This window comes from Salvelinus sp. IW2-2015, linkage group LG7 (genome assembly GCF_002910315.2).
Source record: "Salvelinus sp. IW2-2015 linkage group LG7, ASM291031v2, whole genome shotgun sequence".
NCBI classification, from domain to species: Eukaryota; Metazoa; Chordata; class Actinopteri; order Salmoniformes; family Salmonidae; genus Salvelinus; species Salvelinus sp. IW2-2015.
In genome coordinates this window covers 12006548-12020081 of record NC_036847.1, presented here as the reverse complement: position 1 = coordinate 12020081, position 13534 = coordinate 12006548, and the positions used below count along the sequence as shown (strand labels likewise).

The 13534-nt window shown below is 39.7% G+C and overlaps 1 protein-coding gene across 4 annotated transcripts in view; it reads left to right on the top strand.

Annotated features, from left to right (window-relative positions):
• LOC111966400 (TOX high mobility group box family member 2) overlaps positions 1 to 13534 on the top strand; it is a 118504-nt gene that overhangs the window by 80344 nt on the left and 24626 nt on the right. For all 4 annotated transcript variants that reach the window (XM_070444425.1, XM_070444426.1, XM_023991004.2 and 1 more), the window contains one exon: positions 8364 to 8624. In XM_070444425.1, the coding sequence (XP_070300526.1) occupies positions 8364 to 8624 (261 nt within the window). The remainder of the gene's footprint in view (positions 1 to 8363; positions 8625 to 13534) is intronic.

The window sequence follows — 13534 nt, the reverse complement described above, 5'->3', positions numbered from 1 at the left end:
TTCAACATTGAGACAACATTGAGACAACATTGAGGGAATAGGATGCCCACACCCACGCTGAGAGGATTTGTTAGGGTCGTCTTATGTAGGTCAGCCTATGTCAGCCAATAAATCCAATTATCATCAGCTTCTRAAGGAGTAGAAATGAAAGAAGATATGGGCCTAGGGTCGCCACGATCTCTGTGAGTGCGTTCCAGTTTTAGCTGAGATTTCCCTTTATGTTTCAGGTTCTACTAGACTAGACAACAGGACCGATACAAGACTATCCCAATATCTTTAGTATAGCAGACTTGGGTTCAAAAATACTATTTCAAATAATTGAAAATGCTTTTAAGCTGGGCTTGATTGAGCTTGCCTGGCGCAATGGAACCAATAGCATAGTTGCAAATTATCTGGTACTCCAGACAGATGCGCATTTGAAATATTTCAAATAGTATTTGAACCCAGGTCTGGAGTAAAGTGCATGAGAATTATCTAGTGAAGGCCCTCCTTTGACTGTGACTCGCTTGGTCCTCCTAATCTAAATGTACATCGTGCTAAAATCTTAAAACCACCTTATCAGCAGGGAAAGTAAACTGAATGATTCATGCACTCTTTTAAGAGAACTTGAAACCTTGGATCTATTTTGAGCTCCACTCTATATGCAGTATTGCTGTTGCGGAGGGATTTAGAGAGGACTAAATAGTTTTCTCTCTCTCTCTCTCTCTTCCTCTCTCTCTCGCTCCCGCGCTCTCTCTTTCTCGCGCTCTCTCTCTCGCGCTCTCTCTCGCTCTCTCTCTCTCCCTCTCTCCCCCAGTGATCTTTCTCATCATATGGAGACCAAGGTCATGCCTGAAATACAATAGACGTGTAGACATCTGGTATAATACTGTGGAAAGTTAAATCTATATGAATGGCCCTGCCGCAGTAGATTCTCTCTGATGCACTCCTCGCGGTTCAGTGACAGTAAATCACAATGTTCTCTTATTACCCTGACTGGAATGAGGGCATAGAGAAAGAACATGAGGGATCACCCCCCCCCCCCTGTTTGCCACGGCTTAAAGAGAATGACATCACGGAAATATAAAATAAATGAGGATTATGGGTAGGCTATTGTGCCATATGTGATTACCGGGGCTTCCACATTCCCCTAGTGGGAAGAGTGACTACAGGCTGACATCTTTTATTTGTTCTTGTGATTTTAACCATAATGAATGGATGAAATACGGAAATGTGGTGCACCACAAATATCCCTATTTTTGGCCACTGACAAAGATCATGCTTTCTGGATGTTTCAAACAGTCTGTCAGAGCTTTATTTCTTCATACATACACTTATTACTCTGATTGAGAAAAAATACACTTTTCAACCCATATGATCTAGTACATAATAAAAGTATAATAACCCATATACAAAAATAAATTTWAAAATGTGAATGAATAAGCCTTTTCACACATTATAATATGTCCATATCTGTTTTAGAAACATCTACCCAAGATCATTCACATTCTTTATTACTTTACCAAACGTATCATGACATTAGTGATAGTCAAAATCTGTTATTTTTGTGAACGTCTAAATCAACATTTGGGCCATTTAAACAGCGTGTGTTCCTGCTATAGACAAGGGGAGACGGGCGATGTAAACCATATGCAATGGCTCTGCCTCCGACGTAAAACAAATGTTTTAACTTCCACACAAAATTACTTTGTTACTTATTTTAGGTGTAAGGAAGTATGTCGCATTCTTTATTGTATTTAGATCCACCTGCTCGAGACAAATTCAACGATTGCGTTGCCACGTCTGTGCGGTGAAGCAGTCGAGCTGGATAGATGTTTTTATAAGGACCGCGTCTTTGACGTAACGTTGCAGTGAACTTCATTTCACCACTCTGAAAACACATCCATCACATAYTATGTTGAATGTCCTTTGAAGAAGCAATAATATAAATGAATCTAATGATGCAGCCGACCACCGGAGAAAGGCAAATACACGAGTATTCTACAGAGGACGTTGACGTTATCCTAGGATGACTTCTGAAATGGTGTGAAATCAAGAAAATAAGTGATGTAAACATATACAAAAAGATTGGGGGTAATTCTAGTGCCAGATTTAATGGCGTGTTTCTTTTTCCACTCTGGTCAAAAGTCTTCCTCATATCATTTATTTTTATGTGGTTTTGGTGGAGATCGAGCTCAGCTCAAATAGGCCACACACAGCTGTAATGGAGTGTGGAGAGGGRTCTTTTACCCAACTAAATTAGATCTATTTTGGTGTGACATTTGAGGGAATTGCCAGTGAGGGGAGCAGGATGGAAGATACCGTACTCCCCCTCCCCAAGGCTTCTGAAGGACATCACCTGTGACCCTGACACGGGATTGGACAGTGCAAACCGCCCCCTTTTCAGGCTACTTATCCCAGTTCTACCTGACTGTCAGTCAGCCGGCTCTGAAATCCATCTTATGCTCTTTTTCAATCGAGGGCCATTTATTGCCATTGCCATCTATTGTAGAGGGCTGGTTCTGCTGATGCATAAAACCCAATGGAATTGTGTGTCAATTGAAAGCCTGGTGGATAGGTCACGTGCCCCAACGCACTGTCCTTTGTCATTTTGACCATCGTTCTGAAACACCCACTCGTTCTCGTTGCTGAGTGTCGTTTTTGTCCTCTCTCTGCTCAAGAGGCTATTCTTGGCTGCTGGATCTAGTCCTAGAATGTAATGTTGTGTTGTGTTTGAGTAGCCTATCTTCATCCAACTGTCGTCGTCCTATCTCTTTTTGAATTTTTTTATTTCACCTTTATTTAACCAGGTAGGCTAGTTGAGAACAAGTTCTCATTTGCAACTGCGACCTGGCCAAGATAAAGCATAGCAATTCRACACATACAACAACAYAGAGTTACACATGGAATAAACAAAACATACAGTCAATAATACAGTAGAAAAATAAGTCTATATACAATGTGAGCAAATGAGGTGAGATAAGGGAGGTAAAGGCAAAAAAGACCATGGTGGYGAACTGTCGTCGTCCTATCTCTTTCTTCTTTCTTAGCTAGAGATGGCCGGACATCTTTGTTTATGCATCACCAGCTTCTGCAAATTGCTACAGCAAGGCCGAYCTGTCGTTTTCTTGACGTGACATGTGGCTACTGGACTGGCTTTCAATAGATAGCCTATTCTTAGTAAAGGTAGAGTGTGTTTGATTAAGCAAATGGAATGCAGTATTTGAGTATACAGTACAATCAAAACAAAGCATTTAAATGTACATATAAGCTGTGGAATACTAGTGGATTTATCCAATATTTTTATTCAACATAGATATTAATCCATATAATCACAGGTGTTAGATTATCGCATATGTGGACAGCCTACATGTAGAATGGAACTGTAGAGAGGAGGAGTTGTGTAGTGTCCTCAGAGCTTTACAAGCATTTCTTTCTCCGCAAAAAAAAGAGAATACATTTCACCTTTCATGGGAGGGCGATGGTTGGGTAGCGAGGTTGAATTTTACATTTAGTTTTGACCCCTTCTGTTTTCTCCGCAGCCCGCAATGTCCTGAAAGACAGTAGATGTTTGAATTATTTATCTGTATTTGAACATATTGAACTTGTAATGTCCTTGTCCCACATTTTATCCTCAAGGGCATCCAACAGAGCTGTTAAAAGAATGGAAGGCCTGATTGTAAAATCGCCTCATTCAAATCTTCTAACATGAATCCTACATCAATTTACTTTAGTCTTGGAGAAGGAATTGTCTGAAATAAATGTAGTGGTATTTCGGATAAAAGCTGGATGAAATGCAGGGGAAGCTTTAGCCATTTTAAGCATTTAAAAAGTGCTGAAGCCATAAAGGAAAAAAGCTAGCGTTTCGTAACGTCTTAGCAACATACACTGCATGACCAAAAGTATGTGGACACCTGCTTGTTGAACAGCTCATTCCAAAATCATGGACATTAATATGGTGTTGGTCCCCCCTTTGCTGCTGTAAYAGCCTACACTCTWYTGGAAAGGCTTTCCACTAGATGTTGGAACATCGCTGCGGGAACTAATGCCATAAGAGCATTAGTCAGTTCGGGCACGGATGTTGGGTGATTGGGCCTGGCTCGCAGTCGGCATTCCAATTCATCCCAAAGGTGTTCGATGGGGTTGAGGTCAGGGATCTGTGCAGGCCAGTCAAGTTCTTCCACACTAATCTCGACAAACCATTTCTGTAATGACCTAATTTTGTGCACGTGGGCATTGTCATGCTGATACAGTAAAATGCCTGTTGCCACAAAGTTGGAAGCACAGAATCGTCTAGCATGTCATTGTATGTTGTAACATTTAGATTTCCCTTCACTGGATCTAAGGGGCCTAGCCCAAACCATGAAAAACAGCCCCAGACCAATATTCCTCCTCTACCAAACTTTACAGTTGGCACTATGCATTGGGGCAGGTAGCGTTCTCCAGGCATCCGCCTAACCCAGATTAGTCTGTCGGACTGCCAGATGGTGAAGCATGATTCATCACTCCAGAGAACGCGTTTCCACTGCTCCAGAGTCCAATCTGGCTTTAGAAGATGCTCATTCCAATGATACTTGCCTTATCCACCATTTTGACCACATCAAGCAGGAAAGTGAGAAGGGGAACTATACAGGTATGGTCATGTTAGACTTGCAGAAAGCTTTTGACACAGTGGACCATGATATTCTCCTGATGAAACTGAAATGCATGGGTCTAAATGATGTAACAGTGAATTGGTTTGGGTTTTATCTGACCAACAGAACACAAGTATGTAATGTTGGCGATGTTCTGTCAGAGGCCAAAGAAATATCCTGTGGAGTACCGCAGGGATCCATTTTAGGGCCTCTCTTATTTCTTATATACGTTAATGAAATGCCAAGTACAGTAAAGTGCTTTATGCTGATGACTCAGCCATACTGTTATCAGGGAAGGATACCGTTTACATAAAGGAAACCCTGAGTAAGGAATTGCATTTTGTTAGAGATTGGTTGACTGACAACAATTTGTCGCTACATTTGGGAAAAACTTTAGCGATTTTGTTTGCAACAAAACGTAGATTGCTTAGGGCTGACAAGATATGGGTAAACTATGCAGACAAGGAGATTGAATCTAAAACAAGTGTAACTTATTTTGGTGTGTCCCTAGATCAATCCCTATCTGGAGACCTGATTGCTGCTAAAATGCTAAAATTGAAATGATTGATATTTTAACATCAAAGTTAAGAAACTGCTTGTCTCAACCTTGATTCAGTGTCGTTTTGATTATGCTGCTCTGCTTGGTATAGTGGGCTATCAAAAAAGCTGAAAAAGAGAATGCAGGTCATGCAAAATAATGTTATCAGGTATATGGTGAATGTCCCCCCTAGGAACCACATAGGGGTACAGGACTTCCGGGAGGTGGGCATGTTGCCTTTGGAGTCCAGAGTGAACCAACTTAAACGTAATCATTATGTTTGACATCTTAAATGATCGTGCCCCAGGTTATATGAAGAACCACATTGATATTGTCTATAACCAACACAGTTACAATACCAGATCTAGTGTTATGTCTTGTAAAATCCCAAGAGTAAACTACTGCGAGGAGCATGTTTTTCTATACAGGCATTTGTCTATGGAATAGCCTTCCCTTGGAGATCAAGCAAAGAAAAAGTAAAAATAGCTTTAAAAAGCAGTCGAAGGTTTTCATTTGGACAAGGTTGTATAAGTAAGAGAAACCACTCCACTGCCCCTTGTGCCCCCTACGGCTGGTCAGGTGTATTTATTTGAATGATATGCATGATGTGCAATGGATAGATTGTTTTAATTTGAAATTAATATGGTTGATTTTTAAGGTTAGCGAGAAGTGCAGAGAATTGTGCCACTTTTTAGGATGTCAATATAAATGAATGTATTTATGGTTGTTTGTAATTTTGTCTTGCCTTTTAATCATTATATGTGTTATTGTTTTTACCATCGAGGACCACTTTGGAAAAACAAGCATTTTAATTAATACTTTCAAGTGATATCCTCTGGTTCCACATTGTACATTTTGTTGTATATGTCTGTTACCCAAAATAAATGTAATTCAATTACGGCGAGCTTTACACCACTCAAGCCGATGCTTGGCATTGGGCATGGTGATCTTAGCCTTGTGTGCGGCTGCTCGGCCATGGAAACCCATTTCATGAAGCTTCCGATGACAGTTATTGTGCTGACGTTGCTTCCAGAGGCAGTTTGGAACTCGATAGTGAGTGTTTCAACCGAGGACAGACAATTTTTACACTCTACATGCCGTTGTTACTCCGAGACATTTCCACTTCACAATAATAGCACTTACAGTGATTTGACGAACTGAAATTTGACGAACTGACTTGTTGTTAGTTCGTGACGGTGCCACGTTCCTGTGACGGTGCCACGTTGAAAGTCACTGAGCTCTTCAGTAAGGTCATTCTACTGCCAATGTTTGTCTATGGAGATTGCATGGCTGTTTGCTCGATTTTACTGGTGTGACTGAAATAGCCAATTCCACTAATTTGAAGGGGTGTCCACATACTTTTGTATATATAGTGTAACAGTCAATAAATGTATCCTAGATACAAGTATCTCATTCATACTTGATGTCATAAAGTGTCTTAATAACAGCTGTTCTTTCATTGTTGTGCACATGTTCAAATACACAGTAAACTACCTCATATTACTGTATAGCCAAGTTATGACAAACCATACAGAATCCCATACAGTATCCCTTCAATACCATTGGTAGGTTCATTCAGAGAATAAAATAGGACTGATTAGAGCCAGATAAATGACTTTCTGCAGTAATCTAATAATGGTGTTCCCAAATTACAAATTATGAAAATACTTGCTAAGTGACATATTTGCCTTTTTTTCAAGAAATCCTTATATATTACAATAATATGCTATATTTATCTCGCTCATTAGACAAAACTGTAGTAGCACAGTCCTTGAAAGTGTTTTGAGAAGTGCAATTCCGATGGACAAAGTAGAAAATAAATACGGGTTGTCATTAACCTGTTTTGTGGGAACACGAGCTCTCACTGAAGTTGAATACAATAGTAATTATAGTATTGTGTTATAAGTCCATACACACGTAAAGTGTATGTTATGAAAACATCAAGAGAAAAAAACAGCCTTTTATCTTGGTTCCATGCACCAACACAGCCTGTTGGACCATGCTTTATTTTCCTCAGTATTTCTTTCCATTTGTTTGCTAAAAGTATTTGTTTGCAAGATAAATGGCTTCTCTGGCAGGCGAGGTGACGGCCTACACGAAGATGATATTGAATTGATTTCTGAAATGTTGCAGAACGGACTGCTTGATGTGTACCCCGAGACATGAATCATAAAAATTCTATTAAAAAGCTCTTGAATGGCTGACACTGGAATACTATTTGTGATGATTAATTTTCCCCAGTCATTATAAAGGGAGTCAGCATCAGATTGCCTCTGACAAAATTGCTTTTCATTCCCTGGTGAATACCCTCAGTGTGCTTTTGAGAGTGCAAAACCATATTTCTCAGCATAATATTATGTCAAGATGGCCCTTGAAGATACCACAGTGAGGCTTCCTCCTCTACCACCTGATTTGCATATGCAGAATCATGAGAACGTTTTTCACCTTGTTCTGATAGAGGGAGAGAAGAGGTATTTAGTCACCTTAAATACAACTCATGACGTCACGACTGTCAGGGGGATTTAGTTAATTCCATCTCAACCAAATTCAGTTCAGGAATTTGATTGAAATCCCATTATTAATCAGAACATTGAGAAATGTTAGTCAATGTGAGTATCTTTAATTCAAAGAGTTAAAGTAATTGACCCCAACCCTGGTGTTTGTTGCCAGTGCTTCATGAGTAAAGATTTGTTTGGCTTATTGATTAATAAGCCATTCATCTTCAACAGACATTGAAGTAAATTATTTTCATCATCACAAACAGATTTCTTTGTTTGTACATGCTCCTGCATTCTGGACTGACACTGAGGCCCCCTAGTCAGAGAGAGCTTTACATCATTCTGCATTATAACATGCACTAGGATTGATTTCAAAAGCTGAGTGAGCACATTAGTATTGGTTATTAAAGTAGGATTTGTATATTAATGTCTTCCTACGTAGAGAAGCATACGCAGTTGTGGTTTCAGGTGAATTCATTGTCGTTTAATCTCCTAATAGATGACTAATTTGTGGCATCGTGAACGATGGCATTTGTTGATATATTTTACTTCAATATCTCAACTCCTACGCTCTACACTCTCACCACATCACTCCTTTTACCGTAAGAACTCGAGTTAGCAAGGTTTCCAATGTGTTCATCACAAATGGAAAATAAACTGAAAATGTGAACCTTGAACTTGAAACTCATCCCATCACCTTGTCTCCCCTCTCAGAACTACTCCAGTCAGGGCCGAGGAAGCAACAGCGGAGGAGGAGGGGATGAAGACTACGAGATCCCCCCCATTACGCCCCCCAACCACGCTGATCCTTCTCTTCTGCACCTTATGGACCCCGAGTCAGGTTACACCTTTCACTCGCTGCCCCACAACGGCCTGCTCAACCCCTACTCCTACCCGGAGCTGCCCGCAGCCCTCATGATGTCCAACATGCTGAGCCAAGATAGCCATCTTCTCTCGGGGCATACCATGCACTCGGTAAGATACACCAGTTACAGTCTTTCTCCTCTTCTGTCTCTTCCTCTTCCTCCTCCTCACTCATCCAGAGCTGCAGTTTGGTTTATGTATATCGTCATGGAACGTTTGCTAACACTTTACTTAAAGCCTGCAGGTATAACACATTATGATGCAGTTATAATGCATTGCAAGACTTGTTATGAGCATGTATGATCATTTAATTGGTTGTTTTGTCGTCGTTGGACTGTTGTTAGGGTTGGTATGAAGGTATAACCAGTATTTGTTTGCCAATGCAGAGTAAGATTCAATTCAATGTTATGTTAATTACCACATATTTTCAGTGTGGCTTCATAAGGGACATGTTCTGCTTTTAGAACAGGGAAACACGCTTGTTTCAATTAGCAGCACTCTAACAGGCCTATTACAGAGTGTGGAACAAAAGCTTATGGAGACCCCAGCAGACACATGCAACAATKTTGCTTTACACATGATGCTTTTTAACTCCCAGACCTTTGCGACAGACTCCTTCATGTCTATTCAAATCGTCAAACTCAAAAGATTTGATTGGCTCAAAGTGAGCACAGAAAGAGAGAAACGAGCTGTGCGGTGCACATTTTCATTCACTCTCTTATAGACAAAGCGAAAAAGAGGGTCTTGGAGGAGAAAGGGTTCTCCCTTGTCAGCTACTTTTCTCTTTCATAAGGATGCCGAGGACCTCCATTCCAACGCCAGTAAGCGACTATTTCATGTGTTAAACATGGTTCACACTGAACATGCAAACACCCCTGGCGTACACATCCAAGTTTTTTAATCATGGAATCGAACGAGATGAATTATAGATGACCTGCGTGTGAATAATTCAGTTTTATATACTTTCATCTGACACAAATATAACTTTTAGCTTATAAATATTCATGGTTTAATGTGAGCATCCGTGGCATTTATCCTTGGTTTAATCAGGTCTTATGAGATTTTGGAATCAAAGTGCCTATGTTGTACATTTTATGTGTGTGGCAGAGACTGGGCTTAAGTCACTGTGTTGAACATACCAGTAAGCTGAATATGGGTGGTATAGTGATATATAGTAGGCTACGTATTGTGTTTTTTTGCGTTTATTTCTTTAGTTATACATTTACCAGTGGTTAGAAAATGCTCGAGCTACTATTTGTCATAGCAAAGACAGCATTAATTGACACAATTGGAATGAGGCATGCATGGGTGCGTGTTCATGTGCATGCCATGCGTATGTGCTTATGCGCACAAACATAGACATTTACATATGGGAGAAAGCAGCTCCCCTTTCCTACTTGGTGTATTAGGCCAATAACATTTCCTTGAGAAAGAGAGTCCTGGTTTATTAACAGCTTTTGTTTCACCTTTGCAATAATTTATTTTCAAATAGTCCTTCAGGGTAATGTTCCATTTTCTTATTTCACACCCCCTATTCTCATAAATGAATCGTCATCGCCATAAATCACTGCACAAACAGAGACTTGCACACACCGTGAACGGTCCAAAGATTTATGTAACACATTCATGTTTTCCACTTCCTCATTTTAGTACTACTCTGCTGGAGCCTGGCTAATAATAGTGACTATTAATATTTCCTGTTGCCTAGCAACCTGAGCAAGTAATAGCTTACTCTGGAAAAATAGATGACCGATAAGGAAAAAAATGTAATTCATTTATTATCTCTGGGGACAAGAGGAGCTTATTTCTCAGGCAGAGGCATAGAAATGTATAGCATGAAATATCTTAAAGGAATTGAAGATGAGGATGTTTCATTTGACGTTTTTCCTATGATGTCAATGAACCTTAATTTCATGCCAATAAAGGCATAATTGACAGATGAAATTCATATTTTTGTCATAGCCACAGCACGGTATTTGTGTTTCAGGAACATACTGTGTTGAAAAAGGCAGAAAGTRTGGTTTTTGCAACGTGGGGTAATGCAAAACATAAAGGTTTCCTTAGTATTCRATGAAGGCATATGCTGATCATTATTATTATTATTAAAGTGAAGCATTATAATTCAGTGTCAAGTGTTTTTTTCATTGCAGCTGTACTGTAACAATAAGAAAATGAGTTGATTCAACAGCAATGCCTCAAGCATACAGTTCATATCAGCAATGATAACTATCCTACCGGGTATGTAAACTCCTTTACAAATACAGAACTACAARCTCAGCTGGAGCAATAGACATTGCTCATCTCTGGGGATGATGTTGCTGGTTTGTGTACAACATTTAGCCTAAGGCTAAAGCTCAGGAAACTTCTCTCTGCTTTAGGATTCTCCATGCATCTCATGGTCTCACATAGCAAGCAGTTTTAAMGAGATAGTTCAGGGAAATTACATACTCTTAATATGTGTTGTCTAACCTTGAAAGCAGTCTTTAGGACAAGGAGTGACCGCAATCCTTTTGCTTTTGTTAAACTAGCCACTGTTTATAAATGTGTACGTTTGCTGAACTATCCCTTTAAGGCACATGTGTCAAACACATTCCGCGGAGGGCTCAGTGTCTGCGGGTTTTCGCTCCTCCCTTGTACTTGATTGGTGAATTAAGGTCACTAATTAGTAAGGAACTCCCCTCGCCTGGTTGTCTAGGGCATAATTGAAAGAAAAAGAAGAAAAAAAACAACAGACACAAAAATAACTAAACCCGTGGAATGAGTTTGACATCCCAGATTTAAGGCATTACAGTATTGTCAGCAGTTGATCTGACCATGAGCATCAACATCATTTTAGAGATAGACATAGTCATATAAGCCCACTTGTTCATTTCTTATCATGAGATGTCTCAAATATATTTKTTTTATTACTGAGAGCAGTGTCACAAATATCCCAAATCTCTGATCACTGGTGGAGCACATGATAATACCCTTCCACTCATTTTTTTCTATGAATTAATCTCATCTTTGACAGGCTCCGCCCTCTGTTCATTCTGACTGCYCAGAAGGCTAAATAATTAGCTGCTAATTCACAGGATGATCTGCAGGAGATGGGGAAATGGGCTGAAGCAACTAAATGTTGATACGATATGTAGCTTTCGACTTGGATATGAAAGTAGTAGTATTTTTTACGATAGTTAAATGAAATTCGTATTTACGTCAAGCTACTGTATGTTTCATCTGAGACTTTGAATCTTAGCCTGCCTTTCTACGATGCATTTGTATGTAGTAGCTGACAACAAACTCTGCCTTTGTTGCTAATTACAATAATCACATATCACAGCTAGCAAAATAMGTTTCCAAAACATGAGGGAATGGTTTGGATATTTTATCCTTAATTAGAAGTTTACGGTGGCTTGTTATCGGTAAAGTCAGCAGCCCACTACTCATTTGGCTGATGTGCTTTCCAGTGGTCAGATGGCAGTAGCCGACACTACTTATAGAGTAAAGGCTATCGACATGGTTCCAATATCAGCTTACAGTGGTGTACTGCCTCATAGCCATCAGTGGTCCGATAGGTGTTTGCTAGCTGGATAGTGTTATAGGAGAAAGTGTGATGTTCTAGAAATGTTCTGACCCCCCTGCCCAAAAAACTCTGTTATCTAAGGGCAGATGGACACAAAGTTTGAATGGGACATTGAACAATGCTTAATTTCTAAGCTTGATGGAGTGCTCATTATGTCTGCATGGAGAATCCCTATCACTGTCAACGTTGCTTTCTCCTCAGTGTGCCACTGTTGGGGGCGTCATGTTTGACTGGCCACCAGATCCCCGAGCCTGGATCGTCTGGCTTATGTTTGCAAGAAAAAGAGGAGGGAATTATTTGAAAAAGAGGAGGGAATCCTCCACTCTCAATAAGAGTGGAGGATGGGGACAGGCACAGTGCCGAGGGGGACGCCGGGACGTTTAAATATTAAAACTGAACGCCAGCCGACGTTTCTTTTCAAGCATAATGAGGGTGGTTTGGGGAACTGCCCACCGCCACAAAAGCTCAGTCAAATCTGCAAGTTAATGTAGAACTCACATTATCCGAATTAGGGGATTTGTTCAATCTAGTTAAACATGTGGAGCTACATAACTATTTTTGGCAGGGTGCATCTGTCATTAGACCACAGGCTGCATGTATTCAGGAATCTCTGTTGTCTAAATACTTTAMATTTGGGTTATTGTTAGACTATGAATAGTGTCTAGTTGGCATTACTGTTGTGATGCAAAGCAAATGTTATTTTCAGACTGTTTAAGGCCATACTTGCTTTATCAATATAAAAAATKGTTGACTATGCTGCTATCCAATAATAACACACTGAAGGGATAGTTCATCCTTATTAGAAAATGTGTTTAAATGGAAGTCTATGTACTCTATGTTACATGTTTTAAATGACATGYCCAAGTATGGATTATTGCCTCCTTGTCCATAGACTCCGTTCAGGGTAAGGGACCAATAAACAATTCCTACATTTGGATGAACTATCACTTTAATCATGTGGGATGTTTTACTGGTACTTCTAGATTTTCTTTATAACCCGTTTTAGATCGACACAAAGTGTTAGTTTTGAAACTGTCTGTGGTTGTTTGTGTGTGTTTTCGGCATACATTTTAGTCAGACTCACTGAATGTTAGCTTAACTTAATTTAATCTGTTAAAGGAAATGTGTATTGCATCACTTGGCATTTAGGACATAGACCGGGGCATAGACAGCGAGAAAAACAACACAACCATTTTAAAAGCAGCAACACAAAAAGTGTATCGATGGCTGCAGTTATTGACATAATCATAGTACATGGAAGGTGAATCAAATGTTGAACAAGGTCAGAATTAGCCAGTCACATATTATACAAATCAGTATCTGATCTTAAAAACATGAATGGTCATATTCAAACAGCATAACCTCAAGATGAATAATAATGATTACATATGGGGCTAAAATGGACGATTTCTGCTGTTTGAATTGAAGTTAGCAATGAAGTTCCATTCCAGACAGT